Here is a 19,239-nt window from a genome sequence, read left to right as displayed (position 1 = left end):
CTTGCTAACTAAAATCATGTGGGACCACAGAGGTTCAACCTGTAACAGCTGAAAAAAGGAGTATCTCACCAAGTCCTTTGGCTAGCCAGTTATTGACTCCATGAGGTATAGCATCATAGGCTGTGTGTGGAGAGTAAATGCCAACTCTGTGTTCCAAAGCCCGGATCACCAGACGTTCTTTCCAGGTGTTCCATGTTATGCGCTTGAGTGCTCGGAATATGGGTGGGTGATAAGAAAGTATAAGATCTGCCTTCTTCTGCAATGCCTCCTGCATTACTTCTTCTGTAAGGTCATTAGTTAGGAAGAGCGTGCTCACAGAATGGGGTGGGCTCGGTTCTACCAGTAGTCCTACATTGTCCCAACTCTCAGCCAGAGAGAGAGAAGCAAAGTCATTCAAAGAGGAAACTAGAGCTTTTAGATCCATGAAGGAGCGTGAAGGTAAGACAAACCAAGACTGGATGCGCCGGAGAGGTTGGTGAATCAGGTGCACACAGGACAGCAGCATGCACATATCTAGAGGGGCAAAACATAATTAGAGGCGTTGGGGGATATGGAAGAAATGTAAGACAATTCTGAGTTAAACACCAATGTCCGAGCATTTAGACTGGCCAATGTCCAACCCAGGTGCATAACACCTCCACGTGGGCATCATATTCAATATTTGTCAACAGAGATGGCAATAAAGGAGGATTAGATTGATAAATTAAAGTGATAAGTCAGCAGGCCCAGATGGCATTCATCCAAGAGTTCTGAAGAACTTGGTTATGAAATTGAAGAACTACTAACTGTAATAGGTAAGTTATTGCTTAAATCAGTCTCTGTAACAGATGACTGGATGATTCCAATTTGTAAAAGGGCCTTGGCAATTTGAGACTGGAAAGCCCAGCTGCAGTATCAAGCACAATGGTGAAACTCTGGTAAAGAACAGACGGATCAGACAGAAGGATGAACAGGATACACTGGAGACAAGTCCGCATGAGTGAAGATCATCAGACTGTACCTGCAACAAGAATTGCTACGTGCTCTCCAACACTGATCCATGCTGCACGCGGGAGAGAGGGAAATACTAACAACCGGGCCTGACTTGAAACCCAAGCGAACGTGGGAGCCTAGTGCGGATTCAAATAGCCACTCGGGCAGGGCAGCCCTCCCTCCGTGTCTCCGCAAAGCTCCAGGCTGGCTCTGCAAACCCCGCCTGACCAACAGACTTTGACTGCCTCTTCCACCGTAACTCCCTTCTCCCACCGCCACACGCCACACGCTCGCTGCAGTCTGGGGGTGGGGCAGGCTCGGCCACGGCTGTACTGGCCCCTAAGGGCCTGGGGAGCCGGGTTTCAACAGGGAGCACAGCCCGGGAAGAAGCTATGGGGGGGGGGGGGGGCGCGGCCGGGAACACTTGCAGCCCAGGCGCCACGGGGATGGGCGCTGTGGAGCCCCAGACACTGGCCGCTCTCGCTCTGGAGCCCCCCAGCAGGCAGGCAGGCAGGGACCCGCACCTACCTCGGTGGAGCTGGCAGCGCCTCACGGGAAAGCGGCCCCGCCCCGCGCAGGCCTGGTCGCTCTGGGAACGGCGCCTTCCGCTGCGAGCGCGGGAAACAGGTGAGCGGGCGGCTGGGCCCCTTCTCCCTCAGCCCCGGGGCGCCAGTCCCTCTGCGGCGCCTCCCCCCCCCCCAGCTCTGCAAAGCGCGGGAAACAGGTGAGCGGGCGGCTGGGCCCCTTCTCCCTCAGCCCCGGGGCGCCAGTCCCTCTGCGGCGCCTCCCCCCCCCCCCCAGCTCTGCAAAGCGCGGGAAACAGGTGAGCGGGCGGCTGGGCCCCTTCTCCCTCAGCCCCGGGGCGCCAGTCCCTCTGCGGCGCCTCCCGCCCCCCCCCCCAGCTCTGCAAAGCCCCCGACAGGCCCCGTGCAGCCTGGCTTCCAGACTCCCTGCCTGCCGGGGGGGCTGGTCCCCGCGGTGGTCACTCGGGTGCAGCGGTCACACTCACGTCAGTTGCGTGCGGCCCTTGCTGCCCTGCCAGAAATAACCCTGCTCTGCACGCGCCGCTCTTAGCAGGGACAGGGGAGCCGGCTGGCTCAGTGTGGGCCCCACATGTTACACACCAGCGTCCTGGGGGGGGGGGGGGGGGAGTTTCTTGGTTTCACTATTTCACACACAAAAAAATCACAGGAGGCTTCCTGGGTAACCTTCCCCCACAGGAAGCAGCGCGGTGACACATTGCTATGGCGTGTGCGCCCCTGCTGGAAAAGCCTGGCCCTGTAAATAAGGTCTGCGCCCTGCCCGTGCTAATCCCAAGTGAGCCTGTTACTTTTTACTTGTGAGTCACTCGGCACGCTGAAGAACCAAGAAACTACAATAGGAAACAGGGATCTGGGGCCGCCCTTAATGGCTTTCAGTGCCGGATTGTAAAGCCTAATGGCAGTCATTTGTCTGGAACCTTTAGAAATTGCGTGGGAACAGGCATCTCTCCTAGTCAGGGTGTCAATGCAGCCCCCGCGCTAGGGTTCAGAGTCAGACATGTCAGGTTTCAAATCCTTGGATTCCTTTTTAAAAAGACACTATGGTTACTGGAGTTCTTCTCCAGCCAGAACTTGTCTCTCTTCTCTCAGCCCCTTCTCCCTGGTTTCAGTCTTTCAGCCCCCTTCGCCTCCCCCTCAGGTGGACTGTCTTCTGCCTGCTGCCTTAGCACAGCTGTAGCTCACACTTTCAGTCTCTCCAACTCCCTCACCCCCTGGCTGGGAGCTGCATGGAATGAAAAGCTCCTCTGTCCGCCAGGAGCTGCTGCAGGGGGATTTCTCTTGGCTGTCATAGGCAGTCTGGCTAGGAGTGGGATGGACTATGTCAGGAGTCAGATTTCAAGAACTGCAGCAGTAAAGACACGTACACCATTGGCAAAAGAAACTGAGAAATGTAAAGAATGTTATGATTACCCCCAATAAGAAACTTAAGGTGACAGTCGCATAAATGGATGTGATAGCCTCACGTTGCAGCATCAATATAAATGTAACAAAGACTAAATATATATCCTGAGTATTCAATGGCAATTACCTAGCCTAACACCATATTTATACCTTAGTGAAGACCCTCAGGAGACAAAGGAACCAGCCTCTCTCCACAGATGGAACGGGGGTCTCAGTGAGAGATAAGAAGGTATGGTAGCAGAGAATATAAGTGTACTAGTACAGTAAAGGACAGTATGAAAGGCAAGAAGAGATAGGAGAACCGTCGACCTCAGGGAGAGCATTGATAGCATTTTATAGGCATTTTTACATCACCAATAGCCAAACCAAATGCAGATTTTCACACAAGATTTGAGCATGCACACATTTGATTGGAGAGAATACATCTCATCCAAAAATGGGCAAGACACTGAATATTCTAAAAATTACTATATATTGTTCACCTCTTGACTTGGTAAAACAGGACATGTTTCGTATATTTTTGTTCTTCGCTAGCACTCGAGCCCTCTTTGTGGTTTTGACCTGGCCTTATCAACAAGACTGGAAATTTCCACACTCACTAATAAGCTATATTCTGTAATTCTTACTTATAACCAACTCTATTGCCAAAGCTAACTTCTTACAAAAATAAGATTTCTGTAGGCCCCTTGCATTACTGCTAAAACAGAGTAAAACAGTTAAAAGGTTTAGGAAAGTATACAAGCTGCAGGCAAGGTTTAGGGGAAAATATAGGGTTATGGTCTACAGTTGCGGGAGGGAGGCGATTGTACGTTACTCTACTTTTGAGAGTTCAACTTTCATGACTGCACTACAGAACTTGTATTAGGTGAATAGATAAATACTAATTCTTTTGGGGTTTTTTACCGTACAAATATTTGTAATAAAAATATAAAATTGAGCACTGTGCACTTTATTCTGAATTGTAATAAAAATCAATATATTTGAAAATGTAGAAAAAATCCACAGATATTTAAATTAATGGTATTCTATTACTGTTTACCTGTGCAATTAATCACAATTATTTTTAATTGCTTGATAATAGGGATGTTAGATACAACGTACAGTAATTGAATAATTGTGTAACCACATCAAATTTTAGCTATTACATGAATATTTAATAATCCCCAGGGGTGGGGCCAGCAACCAATATGCTCTCAGTCCCACTCCCATACAACCACCTGCCATCCGCACTTCTGCCACTGTATCAGAGGCAGAAGTGTGGAGTGGCAGGTAGGAACTAGTCCATGAGAGGAGCCGGTTTAAAAACCGTCTCCCCGTGCAGACTGGTTCCCACCTGCTGCCCCACGCTGTAGCCTCTGATACAGATGCAGCAGCCCCCTGTCCACAGGAGGCCTGCGCTGCTGCAAGGGGGAAGGGCAAGTGGCTCCACAGAGCCAACACACACGGAAAGCCATCTTAAAAGCCTGCTCCCCACGTGTATTGGCTCCCACCTGCACCCCATGTGCTGCTGCCTCTGATAGAGAGGCAGCAGCATGGAGGGGGATGGGGATAGGCGATTCCGTGGGATCTGGTGCTCCAGTGCTCGTGGAGAGCTGACTTAAAAAATGATTCCTCATAGGCACTTATCTCCCACCTCACTCCCTCTCCTTGCTGTTTCTGATACAGAGGCAACGAGATGGGGTGGAGGTTATCCAATAAGCCCAGGCTTATCGGTTATAGTCGACTATATGTTGACATCCCTACTTGATAGCCCTTAGTTGCAATTTCTTCCATCTCCCATCACATGGAATTTTTTTCTAGCTGTTGATTCATTTATAAAAATATATTAATTTGTATTAATATGTTAACTCTTTTGAGCTCTATTAAATTCTAGCTCTGCGCGTAGTTATGTAATATACATAAAATGCTTATGAACATGTTGTTCTGAACACTACTGTAAAAATCCATAATGTAATCATGAGAATAATTTCATTGTCTACCTAACCAATTTTAGAATGTTTAAAGGAGGTGGTGAAGAAAGCTAAAATAAATGTGCTTTCTTTTCAGGAAACCATTTGACCTGTCTGCATTGGACTCCTAGAAAAAAAGCATGGTAAGTCAGGCACTTTTTAGATATATTGTTATATTTTGGGAGTTCAGTATTGAGAACTGGACCGCAGCTCTGCACCCAAATAATTTCACAATTCAGTTTATTGTAAAGAATTTGTGATATAAAAGGTCAGCTTCCCATTTCACTGATTTGTGTCCAATGTGCTGTGGAAAAGGGAATACGTCAGTTCTACTATTTCATGAGAGTTTAGGTTTTGCTCCTAGAACACTACATTCAGATTCCAGTTTGGGTAATGATTTTTGGTCATTTAATTTGGTCTCTGTTCCCACATGAAAAATGTGTTAAGGTTTTAAATACATATCTGGATTAAGTACTTATTACCCTTTTGATAAAGTTAGGGTTTAAAAAAAATTAAAAAAATAAATCCAGGAAATTCAGTGCAAGGTTTCATTTCACAAACAATATACAGATATTTTTTTTATTGTGGCTCCATAGAGATCTCAGCCAATTGTCTTGTTTTCTTTTTATGTAAAGTACTGAAAACATGCAACACAGAACACTAGTTTTGTAATCCTTTTCTGTAAATGTCTCTGTATCTACTAGCAAGTGTGATCCTTTTCCCCTACATTAATGTAAATCTTTCAGTATAAATGCTGTGATTTTGTAAACTGGGTATAGAGAGGTATGGTAGTGTCTTAGCTATTGAACAGCTAGCACACCCATTTGTGTGAAAACTCATGTATATTCCATTGAGGTTTTGAAAATAAGCAATCTGCATTCCCTCTAATACACATAACATACATTGTGAATAATCTAGAGCACAAACTGACTTGTGAATTAACACTATTGATTGTTTTTTTTTCTCCCTTTAACTGCATATTTCACATCACTGAGAAAATTGAATTTTGCAGCCACCATCTTTCTGAGGCAGGACTATACAAGGACACTTTTTGCAGTTTATCAGTGCTAATTCAACCTGCCACTTGTTCCTTTCTACTGTAGACTGACAGTGCATGTACTACCATCTCATGAAATGAAACTGGCAGGAACTTGGATTACCAGCATGGGTGTGCCAAAATATGACCGACTAGGCTATTTTTAACTCTCATCTTTGAGCTGAGAAAGTTGGTCTGATTCACAGAGATGAAAAATATATGTAGCTGATCAGGATGTCGGCGCACAGATGACTACACAATTAACCGATAAGCCTGGGTTAATCCTGTTGACTACATGCATCCTCCTCCCCCACTCCCTTCCACACTGCATCTGTATCAGACGCAGCAAGTGGGGGGGAGGCAGGAGCTGGTGCCTGTGGGCTGATAGAGAGGCAGCAGTGCAGAAGGTGGGGGGGACGGGACAGGCGGGAGCCAATACGTGCGGGGAACCAGCTTTTAAGCCAGCTCACCGTGAGTGCTGGCTCCACGGACCTACGTGCCCCCACTTGCTATCTCCACAGACAAGGGCTGCTACCATGGAGCAGCCTCTGTCTGCGGGAAGCTCAGATCCTCTCGCAGACAGGGGCTGATGCCACCCTGTGCTGCAGTCTCTGTATCAGAGGCAGCAGCACGGACGGGGCAGCAAGCAGGAGTCAATCTGTGCAGGAAGCAGGTTTTTAAGCCAGCTTCCCTCACAGACTGGCTCCCTCCTGCCACCTCATGCTGCTGCCTCTGATAGCTTCTGATCCCACCTCTGGAGACTATTAAATAGTTGTGTAACCGCTAAAATTTGATTTGGTTGTGCAGCTATTCAGTTATATGCCCTCTAACATCCCTAGTAGCTGAGCTTTCTTATCCCTCTGAAGATCACCTTGTTAGTTCTTTTTAATTACAGGCCTTATTCACATGAGGTCAAATCTCTTTCTCTTGACCTCCATCTTAACTTCACACAAATAGTTAATTGGAAATGGAAATGCATTTATGTCTGCAGGCTGACTAATAAATAGAGCAGAAGTGGTAGCTTGCAGACTGATTTAGAATCAAAATGCTGGTTTAATTTTCTTGTCTTTCATTCTCAGGCTGTCACACTGCACACTGATGTGGGAGATATTAAAATAGAGATATTTTGTGAGCGAACACCAAAGGCCTGTGAAGTGAGTAATATGACAAGACTGGGATTTTTTAGTATTGAAAGGAGACAAATAAGGTGGGACACGATAGAAACAAAATAATGAATGGCATAGAGAAAATAAATGTGGTGTTTCCATTTACCCTTTTCTTATAATACGAGAACATTCAATGAATATGAAAAGGAACAAATGTAAAATGTATTACTTTTCCTACAGTGCATAATTAATCTGTGGAATTCATTGCCTCAAGATTATCATTAAATCTTAGAGTTAGTAAGATTAGACATTTATATTGAAAATGAAAACATGATTATACTAGACAGGCTACAAATGATACAAAGCAGGATGTAAACCTTCATGCTTCAAGGCATAAGATAACAGCTGTGAAGAAAACTCCTCTATGGCCAGATTATTCCACAGTTGCAAATGTTGAGGCTTCTTACACCTTCTTCTTTAATATCTATTATAGTGCATTGCCAGAGATGGGATTCTGGACTAGATGGACCACAAGTGTGTTGTGATATGGCACACATCCTGTGAGAGACTAGTGTAGAGCTCTGATTTGGGACCAGGATTTCATGGGTCCTGCAGGACCTGTTGCCATAACAACAGGAGCAGGATTAAAAATAGTCTCCAGTGTGGCATTTCTTATATTTTTATGGACCTGAACCCCAAAAGATTTGCACGTGCTTAATTTTAAGCAGTAAAAGTAGATCTGTTGACTTCAGTTAGACTACTCACAGCTCCTAGAGTTAAGCGCACACACACATTTTTGCAGAATAGTAGCCTGTATAATAAAATAGGCTTACAGGACCCATTATCTAACTCCATATCCTAACAAGTAACCCCACTTTGCAATGTTCTGTTATCAGTGTGTGGGAAGAATAAAAAAGATAAAACGAGTTTTTTAAAAAAAAAGAGAGAAAATTGGCTATCTTAACTTTTGTTCTGGTTTGTTTGGGGTTTTTTTTCCTGCAAAGCTTTATCTTTTATTAAATTACTCTTGGGTAGTCCCTGTCTGAATATAAATAAAACATTGGTCTATATAGAGAAGAGTTTGTTCATGTAATGCAACCAGCTAGGGATGTTAAAATGCATGTATTCAGGTAAATGTGTAACTGCTGAAAATGTCAGCAGGTACAAGTTTACACACGGAGGGGGGAGGTGACTCCCTGGGAACCAGTGCACTCAGGGAGATGGCTTTAAAGCCAGCTCTCCACATGTACCTGCGGAGCTGCCTGCCCCCCACCTCACACTCTCACACTGCTCCCTCTGATACAGAGGCAGCAACTGGTGGGGAGAAGCCCTGCATGTAACCCTGAAAATTTACCGTTGAGCCTAGGCTCATCAGTAAACTGTTTACACTATCATATCCCTGCAACCAATCAATGATTTGTGTTCATTAGATATTTTTTCCTCTCTATATAGTGTCTGCAGAAAATCACCAATCCTCATGCATTGGTTTTGGTGTGAAAAGTATCAATCTATCTTTTATTATTCCTGGCACAGTTTGTTTTTGGTAAGTTTTTAAGACGCAAGGGAGAAGTAATGAGGAATCATAAAGAACTGATTTTTTTAAATGTATTTCAATAGCCAGTAACAGTCAGAGATAAGCGTGATAGCATAGTATGCTCACAATACAGACCTCTTTCCTTTGAGTGTTCCTCTCAGAATAGCATGTTTCCAGTATGGAACATGTTACTGCTGGCCTGCTTCTTAAATGAATACTTTTGCTCTTCCTACAGAACTTCCTGGCTCTCTGTGCTAGTAACTACTACAATGGTTGCATATTTCACCGGAACATCAAAGGATTCATGGTACAGACAGGGGATCCAACAGGTAAATCCTTCCATCAATGCCTAGTATATTGAGCCCTAGATCAAAGGTGGGAGGCAAGATAAGGAACACCGCTGGTGAAAGAAACTTTCATGATCTGGGTACATTTCCATGGAAAGATTTCAGATAAAAAACCATCCATTCTGGATTAAAAATATTAATTCTAGTCATATAGCTAATTATATCTTCAGCTCACTGTAAAAATTGTAATCCTTTCGATCATAGAACCATAGAGCTGGAAAAGACCTCAGAAGGTCATCAAGTCCAGCCCCCTACTCTAGGCAGGACCAATCCCAACTAAATCAACCCAGCCAAGGCTTTGTCAAGCCGAGATTTAAACACCACTAGGGATGGAGACTCCACTACTTCTCTAGGTAACCCATTCCAGTGCTTCACTACCCTCCTAGTGAAATAGTTTTTCCTAATATCCAATCTAGACCTCTCCCACCGCAACTTGAGACCATTGCTCCTTGTTCTGCCATCTGTCACTACTGAGAACAGCTTCTCCCCATCCTCTTTGGAACCTCCCTTCAGGAAGTTGAAAGCTGTTATCAAATCCCCCCTCACTCTTCGCTTCTGCAGACTAAACAGACCCGACTCCGTCAGCCTCTCCTCATAGGTCATATGCTCCAGCCCCCTAATCATTTTGGTTGCCCTCTGCTAGACCCTCTCCAACGTGTCCACATACTTTTTGTAGTGGGAGGGGGTCCAGAACTGGACACAATACTCCAGATGTGACCTCACCAGAGACAAATAAAGGGGAATAATGACATCTCTGGATCTGCTGGCAATGCTCCTCTTAATGCAACCTAATATGTCATTAGCCTTCTTGGCTACAAGGGCACACTGTTGACTCATATCCAGCTTCTCATCCACTGTAACTCCCAGGTCTTTTTCTGCAGAACTACTACTTAGCTGGTTGGTCCCCAGCCTATAACAGTGCTTGGGATTCTTCTGTCCCAAGTGCAGGATTCTGCACTTGTCCTTGTTGAACCTCATCAGATTTCTTGTGGCCCAATCCTCCAATTTGTCTAAGTCACTCTGGACCCTATCTCTGCCCTCAAGTGTTTCTACCTCTCCCCTAGCTTAGTGTCATCTGCAGACTTGCTGAGGGTGCAATCCATCCCCTCATCCAGGTCATTAATAAAGATATTGAACAAAACCGGTCCTAGAACCGAACCTTGGGGCACTCCGCTAGAAATCGACTGCATTCCTGACATCGAGCCGTTGATCACTACCTGCTGGGCCTGGCCTTCTAGCCTAGCCTTCTATCCATCTTACCGTCCATTTACCCAATCCACATTCCCTTAACTTGCTGGCAAGAATATTGTGGGAGACCGTATTGAAAGCCTTGCTAAAGTCAAGGTATATCACATCCACTGTCTTACCCATGTCCACAGAGCCAGTTACCTCATCATAGAAGCTAATCAGATTGGTCAGGCACGACTTGCCCTTTATGAATCCATGCTGACTATTCCTGATCACTTTCCTCTCTTCCAAGTGCCCCAAAATAGATTCCTTAAGGATCCCTTCCATGATTTTTCCAGGAACCGAGGTAGAACTGACTGTCCTATAGTTCCCTGGATCGTCCTTCTACCCTTTTTTGAAGATGGGCACTACATTTGCCTTTTTCCAATCATCCGAGATCTCTCCTGATCTCCACGACTTTTCAAAGATAATGGCCAAAGGCTCCTCAATGACATTTGCCAACTCTCTCAGTACCCTCGGATGCATTAAGTCCAGACCCATGGATTTGTGTAAGTTTAGCTTTTCTAAATAGTTCCTATCCTGTTCTTTACCCACCAAGGGCTGTCCCTCTTCATGGGAGGGAGCGTGGGCTACAATGGCAGAGAGAAAGGAGGGTCAGGGCAAAACTAGGAGGCAAGGTCAAATCAGGATCTTAGATGCCTATCTACAAATGCGAGAAGTATGGGAAATAAGCAGGAAGAACTGGAAGTGCTAATAAATAAGTACAATTATGACATTGTTGGCATCACAGAAACTTGGTGGGATAATACACATGGTTGGAATGTTTGTATGGAAGGGTACAGCTTGCTTAGGAAGGATAGACAGGGAAAAAAGGGAGGAGGTGTTGCCTTACACATTAAAAATGAACACACTTGGAGTGAAGTGGAGATGGACATATGAAAAGGAAGCGTTGAGAGTCTCTGGGTTAAGCTAAAAGGGATTAAAAACAAAGGTGATGTCATGCTAGGAGTCTACTATAGGCCACCTACCCAGCTGGAAGAAGTGGATGAGGCTTTTTTTAAACAACTAACAAACTCATCCAAAGCCCAAGATTTGGTGGTGATGGGGGACTTCAAGGGTGTGTCTAAACTACATGGCTCCATCAGTGGAGCCAGATAGATTAGTCTGATCGGCAGAGGGAAATGAAGCCGCGATTTAAATAGGTCCCTAGTTCTAGTATTCTATGATTCTATCCCATCTTGCGTCACTTAGTGCATTAGTCCGGGAACCAATCTTGTTCGTGAATACAGAGGCAAAGAAAGCATTGAGTACTTCAGCTTTCCCTACATCATCTGTCACTAGGTTACCTCCTTCATCCAGTAGGGACCCCATACCCTCTCTAATCACCTTCTTCTTGTTAACATGCTTGTAGAAACCTTTCTTGTTATCCTTCACATCCTTTGCCAGTCGCAATTCCAGTTGCGCTTTCGCCTTCCTGATAACCCCTCGACATTCTCAAGCTATACATTTAAACCCCTCCCTGGTCATTTGTCCAAGTTTCCACTTTTTGTGAGCTTCCTTTTTGTGCTTAAGTTCACCAAGGATTTCCCCCATAAGCCAATCCGGTCTCCTACCATGTTTGCCTCTCTTGCTACGCATCGGGATGGTTTCTTTTTGTGCCTTCAGTAAGGCTTCTTTAAAATACTGCCAGCTGTCCTGGATTCCTTTTCCCTTCATGTTAGCATCCCAGGGGATTATGCCCATCAGGTGTCTGAGGGAGTCAAAATCTGCTTTTCTGAAGTCCAAGGTGTGTATTTTACTACTCTCTTTTCTTCCTTTGGTCAGGATCCTGAAATCTACCATCTCATGATCACTGCTTCCCAGGTTGTCACCCACCTCTGCTTCCCCTATTAGTTCCTCCCTGTTTGTGAGCAGAAGGTCAAGCTGCACACGGCCCCTGGTTGGATCCTTCAGCACTTGTACCAAGAAGTTATCCCACACAGTCTCCAAAAACTTCCTGGATTGCCTGTGTACTGCCGTATTGGTTTCCCAACAGTTGTCAGGGTGATTAAAGTCCCCCACGAGAACCAGGGCCTGCAATCTGGAAGCTTCTCTCAGTTGTCCAAAGAAAGCCTCATCTACCTCATCCACCTGATTTGGTGGCCTGTAGTAGACACCAACCACAACATCACTGCTATTGTTTGCACCTCTAAACTTAATCCATAGATTCTCAGCAGGTTTTTCTCCCTCTATATACTGGAGTTCAGAGCAATCATAGTGCTCTCTTATGTATAGTGCAATTCCTCCTCCTTTTCTCCCCTGCCTGTTCTTCCTGAACAGTCTGTACCCTTCCATGACAATACTCCGGTCATGCAAGTCATCCCACCAAGTCTCTGTTATCCCGATTAAATCATATTTCTTGGACTGGGCCAGGGCCTTCAGTTCTCCCTGTTTGTTGCCGAGGGTTCTCGCATTAGTGTACAAAAATCTCAGATAACCTGTTGATCATCCCATCTTCTCCATTCAAATCAGGGGTTCTCCTTTCTTGTTTGTTCGTCTTTGCATTTCCTCCCGGTATCCAACTTTCCCACTCCCCTCAAGGTTTTGGTCACCATTCCCCCAACGAACCTAGTTTAAAGCCCTCCTCACTAGGTTTGCAAGCCTGCCCGCGAAAATGCTCCTTCCTCTCTTGGTTAGGTGGATCCCATCTCTTCCTAACAATCCTTGTGCCCGGAACAGAGTCCCATGGTCGAAGAAACCAAAGCCCTCTCTGTGACACCACCTGTGCAACCATGCGTTTACTTCCTCAATTCGACAATCCCCGAAAATCAACATTCTGTACCTAGTATTATTTCCTTGATCATTTGCCATGATTTAACAGCTAATCAGTGGGAGAGCCAGCTTTGAATGCCCGTTTCCCAGGCTTGTGACCAGGTCACACTGACTCTGTACTCTGTCTAGTATTTAGGACTATGATCCAGACTGTGTTTGCTATCTGAAGGAAAGTCTGGTTCACTTCTAGTACTATTTGCTATCATATTTATTTTAATTTGGGAATATCTCAGTTCTTTGTTCTCCTGCTCTAATTTATTATTTATTTAAATTGCATTATCACCCATATGACCCAATTGGGATCAGGTTCTCATTGTTTGTACAGCACCTGAGACACACATGATAACCTGATTCCTGTTTTAGGCAACTTACAGCCTGTCTAGACTTTTAACTGTAACTTAAGATAACAATATTCTCATTCAAATGTTTTGAAAATGATTGTGATTGGAGATTCTTTCTGAACCTTGAGAAAAATAATCTATCCCTGTCCCTACTTCCTTAGGCACTGGGAAAGGTGGTAACAGCATCTGGGGCAGGAAATTTGAAGATGAATATAGTGAACACCTAAAGGTATTTTTGTGCTCTTCAATATACCGCTCTTGTTTCTTCACATGGTTTCATTCTCGAGACCAAGAGAGGAACTGTGTTGCACAGTTCTGGGATTAAATAACAGTTTTGAAAACATGTTAATTAAGGTCCATGCACACAGTAAAAGAGTGGGGGAAGGAGATGTAATTATTGGAGAATTTCAGTAGTTTGGGGAATTTAGAATTAGGGGTGCTTTCTGTGGAGGGTCAGATGGGGAAGTTTTATATGGGTCTGAGGTGTTTGTAGTGCATCTTTGGGAGGAAAGGGAGGCATTTGACATGGCAGGATCAGATCTGAGGGGTGTGTTGGAGAACATGAAGGAGGGTTTGGAAACTGAGAGGGTGTCAGATTTTATTTTATTTATTTTTTTAAAGATTTGGAATCAGGGTGGCAGATAATTAAGCCCTTGCTGTCGGTTGCAATTTTGCATTCACAGACTACATATGCATAATTTTCTACCATTTCTACCTCTCTTTCAGCACAGTGTTCGCGGTGTTGTTTCCATGGCAAACAATGGCCAAAACACCAACGGATCTCAGTTCTTCATAACATATGGCAAACAGCCACACCTAGATATGAAATATACCGTCTTTGGGAAGTAAGTGACTCAGCAGTATGCATCCTTATGATACAGTGTGAAAGGCAAGGATACACCAAGGTGACTGTAGTGGAAATGTATAGTCCTGTTACAGCAGAAACCTATAATAGTGTTGGCTATTTGTGTGTGAACTGTGCCCATCTTTAAATACTACGTTGTATGGTATTTTAAGACAGCAAGCAAGTTATTTTTCACTTTTAATTAAAATCGCCCCTTTAAAATAGCTGAACATCTTTATTGACCAAGCACACACTAGTTTAGTATGTAGGATTGTTCCTAAATGTAGCCAGTGAGAGTCTCTGAATGTGGAAATGACAGAATGAAGTAATCTTACTACAAGGCAATCTTTTATTAAATGTGCTGCAATTATTAATTTTCCATGGAAAATGTTTATAAATTATAGCTTTACAAATGTGTAGCCTGATCTGCAAGCCACTTTCTCTCACAAGTAGTCATGCTCAATTCAATAGAATTGTTTTTAGGATTAGATCTCTAATTATTTTGCTTGTCTTGTGCAATCAGGGCCTGAATAGCGCATTTTTGGTACTCCATGTTTGCTTTTCCAACTACACAGGTGTGGGAGATATAAGAGCTGGCAGGGGCTGTGTCACTCAGGCAGCAGTTCCCCTGGACGGGCTGTGGCCCAGACTTTGCTGGCTGGGTAGCGGGCAGGCAGCTTATCTCCACCCCTAACCCCTGCTGCCCCGGTGTGGTTATAGATGTCTTGTTCCCATCTCTGGCCTTTTGCTGCCTCCCAATGGTCAGTCCCTGCTCACAGTTATGAAAAACAGTTGCATTCCATGCACATCCCATTCTCCTAACACAACCAAACCCTGACCTTGCTTTAAGTTATAATAAGAGGAAGCTGCATACCAAATTTGGTGGCCCTAGCTCTTACCGTTAACCGTTTAGGAGGAGTTCTTGAACAAACAGGCAGATGGACAGACAGACTTGCTCACTCACACACAAACTCACACTCTCAAATATATAGCAAATTTAAATTGTGAGTTTTTCTAATGACTTAAGTGCTCCAAGCTTTTTTTTCTAACCACACCATCTCCTTAAAAACACAAAAATCCAAGTCCTTAGTGCATTTTTGATTGCACATATGCTTCAAGGAGGCTTTGGCACCATGGTTGACAAGAGCATATGCCTGGTCCTCCCCCATCCACCCTCCAAAAATACTGTTATCATTGCTTAATGAGAGTGAATTACTTGAAAATGAACACATTTAAAACAATGACAAAATCCCAAAAGGCTAGATTTATTTGACCAGATTGCCCCATTCCCATACCAGTCAACACTGAGTGCGTAGTATTACAGCACATTGAATAACAAGGGTAAGACAGAGGTCTTTGTGAAAGTAATGGAAAGACAGGGTAACAACAGCAGTGGGGAAAGTATTTAATTTTTAGTATTTTGTTTTTTAGCTTTGTCCTAATTTAGAACAGGAAATTAAAGCAATGTCTGGAACTACCAGCTCCTGCGGAGTCCTGTTAATTTTTTTGGATTTTACCATCATATTTTTCTTTTTTTAAAATGTATTTCTGTTCCCTGTTTGCTCTGTAAAAGTAAGGATGTTAAAACGCAATTATCTGGCTTATCAACAATTAGTACTGCTCTGCTGTGCCACAGCAGGGGTAGCTCCAGGGGCCCACTCGAGCCAGGACTGAGCAGTCCTGGTTCAGGCCAGCTCCAGAGCTACCCACACTGTGGCTCTGCATTTTAAATGTAGTAAGAGCTGCTAAGCTCTTACTACATTTAAAATGAACAGGTGCAGCAATCATTGTGGGCCGGGACTGCTCAGTCCCAGCTTGCACTGAGTCCAGCAGCCTCTGTTCGCAGGGCTGGCCACAGATAAGGACTGGCCGCTATTAATAGGGGTTGCTTGGGCAGCAACAGCCCAGGGGGCCCAGCTCCTGCTGGGATCCCTGCAGACAGGGGCTGCTTCGCAGCAGCATCCCCTATCCCCCTGCTGCCTTTGATAGAGGTGGGGGGCAGAGGTAGGTGGTACCCCAGAAACGGTGCTGAGGGGAACCAGCTTTTAAGCTGGTTTCCCCGCACCACTGGCTCTTGCTTCCCCGCTTGCTGCTTCTCTCTGATAGAGACAGCAAGGGAAGGAGCAACTAGCCGAGCCACTACTCGACTGTCTGATAAGCATTTGCTTATTGGATAGTTGACTAGTCGCTTACATCCTGATGTGAAAGACTCATACAAACTGGTGAAACTGACTGAATATTTAGGGTAAATAGTGAAATTCTACACATTATGAGGCCAAATGCACAAAATAAACTTCCATCATTTAAAACTTTATTTTTCCTCTGAACTTTCAGTTATAGTTATCTAGGAATAGGTGTTACTTTTTTTACCTACTGTTGTTACAAGTATAACAGAGAAACATGGTTTCTGTATTGATGTTGTCCCCATAGTATTTTGGATGTCGCCTTACCTCTTCAAATGGCCAGAGTAACAATTGCTTAAGTTAGTGTCAAGTTGGCTTTCATGTCATCAATTCTACCTCTAAATTTATCCTGCAGTGAATTAGTATCCAGGATGTCCCTAATTTATGTGGTCATTAATGGTTCAATTAGTACCATCCCTGCCTCTGTATCCGAGCATTATTGGTTAGAATTTGTCATCCGAGGCCTAATTCCCCAGTTACAGGACATGAGTAATTCCCAATGAAGTTCAGTTTGAGTATCTTGCTAGTGTTGTTTTTAGTGCCATGGTCAGTCTGACCAACCTCTCAGGAATCCTCTTAGGCACCTTATTGCTATGTAGTTAAAAGGTTGGGATGAACAGATATTGCGAAGTTGGTGGGAGTTATTTGTATTCTGTGTGTGGGGAGGAAAAATCATAACCCAATTTGGGTGTTACATCTAGTGCTGACAGGGTAGGGCAAAGAAACATACTGTCCTTTTAAAGGGAGCATTAGATCTCTCTGGCTACCCAAGTTGAAATTAAAAGGACTGTGGCACCCTCCCAAGACTCATATGGGGCCACTGGGAATTCTCTTTCACAATAGGTTATAATGTCCAAGGGACATTAAACTACTAGTAACATAGTGGGTATCTTATTTGCTTACTAAGTCCTTGCATTGCAGGTACCTTACTTCACTTAAAACATATTGGAATACCTAGACTATGAAAGAAAATGTAGGCCTTTCATTACAAGAGAATTCTCATAATTGTTTTTCTTTCCTTCTAGGGTAATTGATGGCCTGGAGACCCTAGATGAGCTGGAGAAACTCCCAGTGAATGAGAAGACCTACCGTCCACTTAATGATGTTCATATTAAGGACATTACAATTCATGCCAACCCTTTTGCTTCATAGAGATTAATTGCCTGGATAGATTCCTGACAAGCCTGGTCAGACTGACTTCTAATTATAGTGTTGAAGTGACACTATAAAAGTGTTAGTCAATTTGGATTATACCTTTACTGCTTGAATGTGTAGTAGTCAGGATTTACTGGCATGGTGTTCTGACAGGTCTCCTGCTCCATCAGTGATGATAACCAGTTGGCTGTGTATGTGTGTGCTCAATCATGTGTGCCATGTTGACCTGCGCAATTAGTCAACAAAGCAGACTCCAAGAGGTTTCTTTGAGCAGGAGCCAGTCTCTTGCTCACAGCTTAGTTTTGTTTTATATTAGCCAAGGTTTGTCCATTGTTAGCTAGGCCTCAGGCCTCAAACCAGGCCTGTGCTATTTGGACTCTTATTTCAGGTCCTCATCTTACTACAGAATGCAGGACTTTCAGGAACTGACAGCATGAGACACTATCCAAAGGGCAGCCCTACATTGGCTCTTCTGCTAACAGCTATTCCAGACAGTGTGCCAAGGCTCTGATTTGTGAACTTTTGGTTTACTTTTTGTAAATGTAAGATAAGGGGAAAATCTTTTTTAAAATATATTTTTTTTCTTGCTTAATATAACATCAGTTAAAATCTTTGACCAAAAGGCCATCCTATTGCTATTCTTCTGAAGTTTTCCCATTCAATCTTAATCTACTCTAACAATTATTTGAAAAACTACATTACATATCTTTCTTCATGGTGAAAACACTCTCATTAGGGTTGCCAAGTGTCCAGTATTCACCTGGACAGTCCGGTATTTGCAGGCTTTGTCCGGTATTTCCTGGTTCCCTCGGACAGAAGGCAGGCTTGGACAATTTTCCCCTGCTGCGTCTGGCGGGGATGGGGGAGTGAGGAGAAGGGGGGCAGAAAAGGGCACTTGCCAAGTGCCACACGAGGGGGGTGCCGGGCTGGGGTGGGAGTGGAGCGCACGGTGCTTAGGCCCATGTGACCAGCAGAGACCCGGGAGCTGGCCACATGATGCCTCCCTCAACACCAGCTGTGGCCAACCCACAGCGCGCAAGGCACAGCTTGCCCCCCCAAAAGTGCGGCTTACAAAGCCGCTCTTGCGCCCCCCCGCCCAAACGGCCCCTTCCGGCTCTTCCCCCGGCCTCCCTGTGCTTACCAGGTCAGAGCTGCAGGGTTTTAAAAATGGTGCCCAAGATAGTGGTTGTCTTAAAGGGGAAGCCTTGTTTAAAAAAAAAAATTTTTTAAATTTTTTTTTGGCTTGACAATTCTGTTCTGGGGGGCTTTGCTTTTTTTTTTTTTTTTTAACAACTTTGGTCTCCCCCTTTTTTTTCTCCTCGACATAATTTTTTCCTGGTGGTGGTGGTGGGAGGGCTTGGAAGGGGGAGAGGGGTCGGTATTTTTTGTTAAACCATCTGGCAACCCTAACTCTCATAGAGCTTTTCATCTTGTGGGTTCAGGTTTGTACAGAGAAGCCCTGGCTTTCATTTCTCCTGCAGTGTTGGCGTCTTCTATCTTCTCTAATCTACCTAACAGGAAGATCCAGTAAATTGTTCTTCCTTTCACTCTTGCAACTAAAAACTGAAATAATTACTTCAATTGTTAGATAACTATATGTAAGTAGTATTTTTCAATAGAAGTAGTGTAAGTAGCTGACAGTTCACAGCCAGTCCAAAAATCAGATTAAAGTCTTGTAATAGGAAAGTGTGACTGGTACTGCATCATCCTTAGCTATCCTATATTATCCTTGGCTAATATATAATAAATCTATGCCACCCACTGCAACTGTGTACCAAAGCAGGCATGTCTAGTACTAGGGCATATTAAACACTGTTGAAGCAAACACTC

The 19,239-nt window shown here is 44.3% G+C and overlaps 2 protein-coding genes across 11 annotated transcripts in view; one reads left to right on the top strand and one right to left on the bottom strand.

Annotated features, from left to right (window-relative positions):
- The window catches only part of NIF3L1 (NGG1 interacting factor 3 like 1), a 14,248-nt gene extending 12,137 nt beyond the window's left edge, over positions 1-2,111 (bottom strand). The window contains exons 1-2 of one of the 3 annotated variants that reach the window (XM_075934308.1): positions 1,982-2,111; positions 70-513 (exon numbers count right to left, since the gene is read on the bottom strand). In XM_075934308.1, the coding sequence (XP_075790423.1) occupies positions 70-511 (442 nt within the window). In that variant the 5' untranslated portion in view covers positions 512-513; positions 1,982-2,111. Of the gene's footprint in view, positions 1-69; positions 514-1,000; positions 1,241-1,500; positions 1,640-1,981 lie in introns of those variants that run through there. The other 2 variants (XM_075934307.1, XM_075934309.1) reach the window with 2 other exon arrangements.
- Positions 1,460-19,239, top strand: PPIL3 (peptidylprolyl isomerase like 3). 8 transcript variants are annotated; one of them, XM_075934315.1, is made up of 9 exons: positions 1,460-1,599; positions 3,071-3,144; positions 4,962-5,007; positions 6,980-7,054; positions 8,459-8,549; positions 8,776-8,869; positions 13,389-13,456; positions 13,954-14,072; positions 17,280-19,239. In XM_075934315.1, exons 5-9 carry the CDS (start codon positions 8,484-8,486, stop codon positions 17,404-17,406), a joined length of 474 nt encoding a protein of 157 aa, XP_075790430.1. In that variant the 5' UTR covers positions 1,460-1,599; positions 3,071-3,144; positions 4,962-5,007; positions 6,980-7,054; positions 8,459-8,483; the 3' UTR covers positions 17,407-19,239. The 8 variants fall into 8 exon arrangements, with proteins under 8 accessions (XP_075790430.1, XP_075790425.1, XP_075790431.1 ...); XM_075934310.1 differs by lacking the exon at positions 8,459-8,549; XM_075934313.1 differs by lacking the exons at positions 1,460-1,599; positions 8,459-8,549 and adding an exon at positions 1,674-1,696.

This window comes from Pelodiscus sinensis, chromosome 7 (genome assembly GCF_049634645.1).
Source record: "Pelodiscus sinensis isolate JC-2024 chromosome 7, ASM4963464v1, whole genome shotgun sequence".
Taxonomy (NCBI): domain Eukaryota; kingdom Metazoa; phylum Chordata; order Testudines; family Trionychidae; genus Pelodiscus; species Pelodiscus sinensis.
Note: the sequence above shows the minus strand (reverse complement) of the source record. Positions and strands in the feature narration are given on the sequence as shown.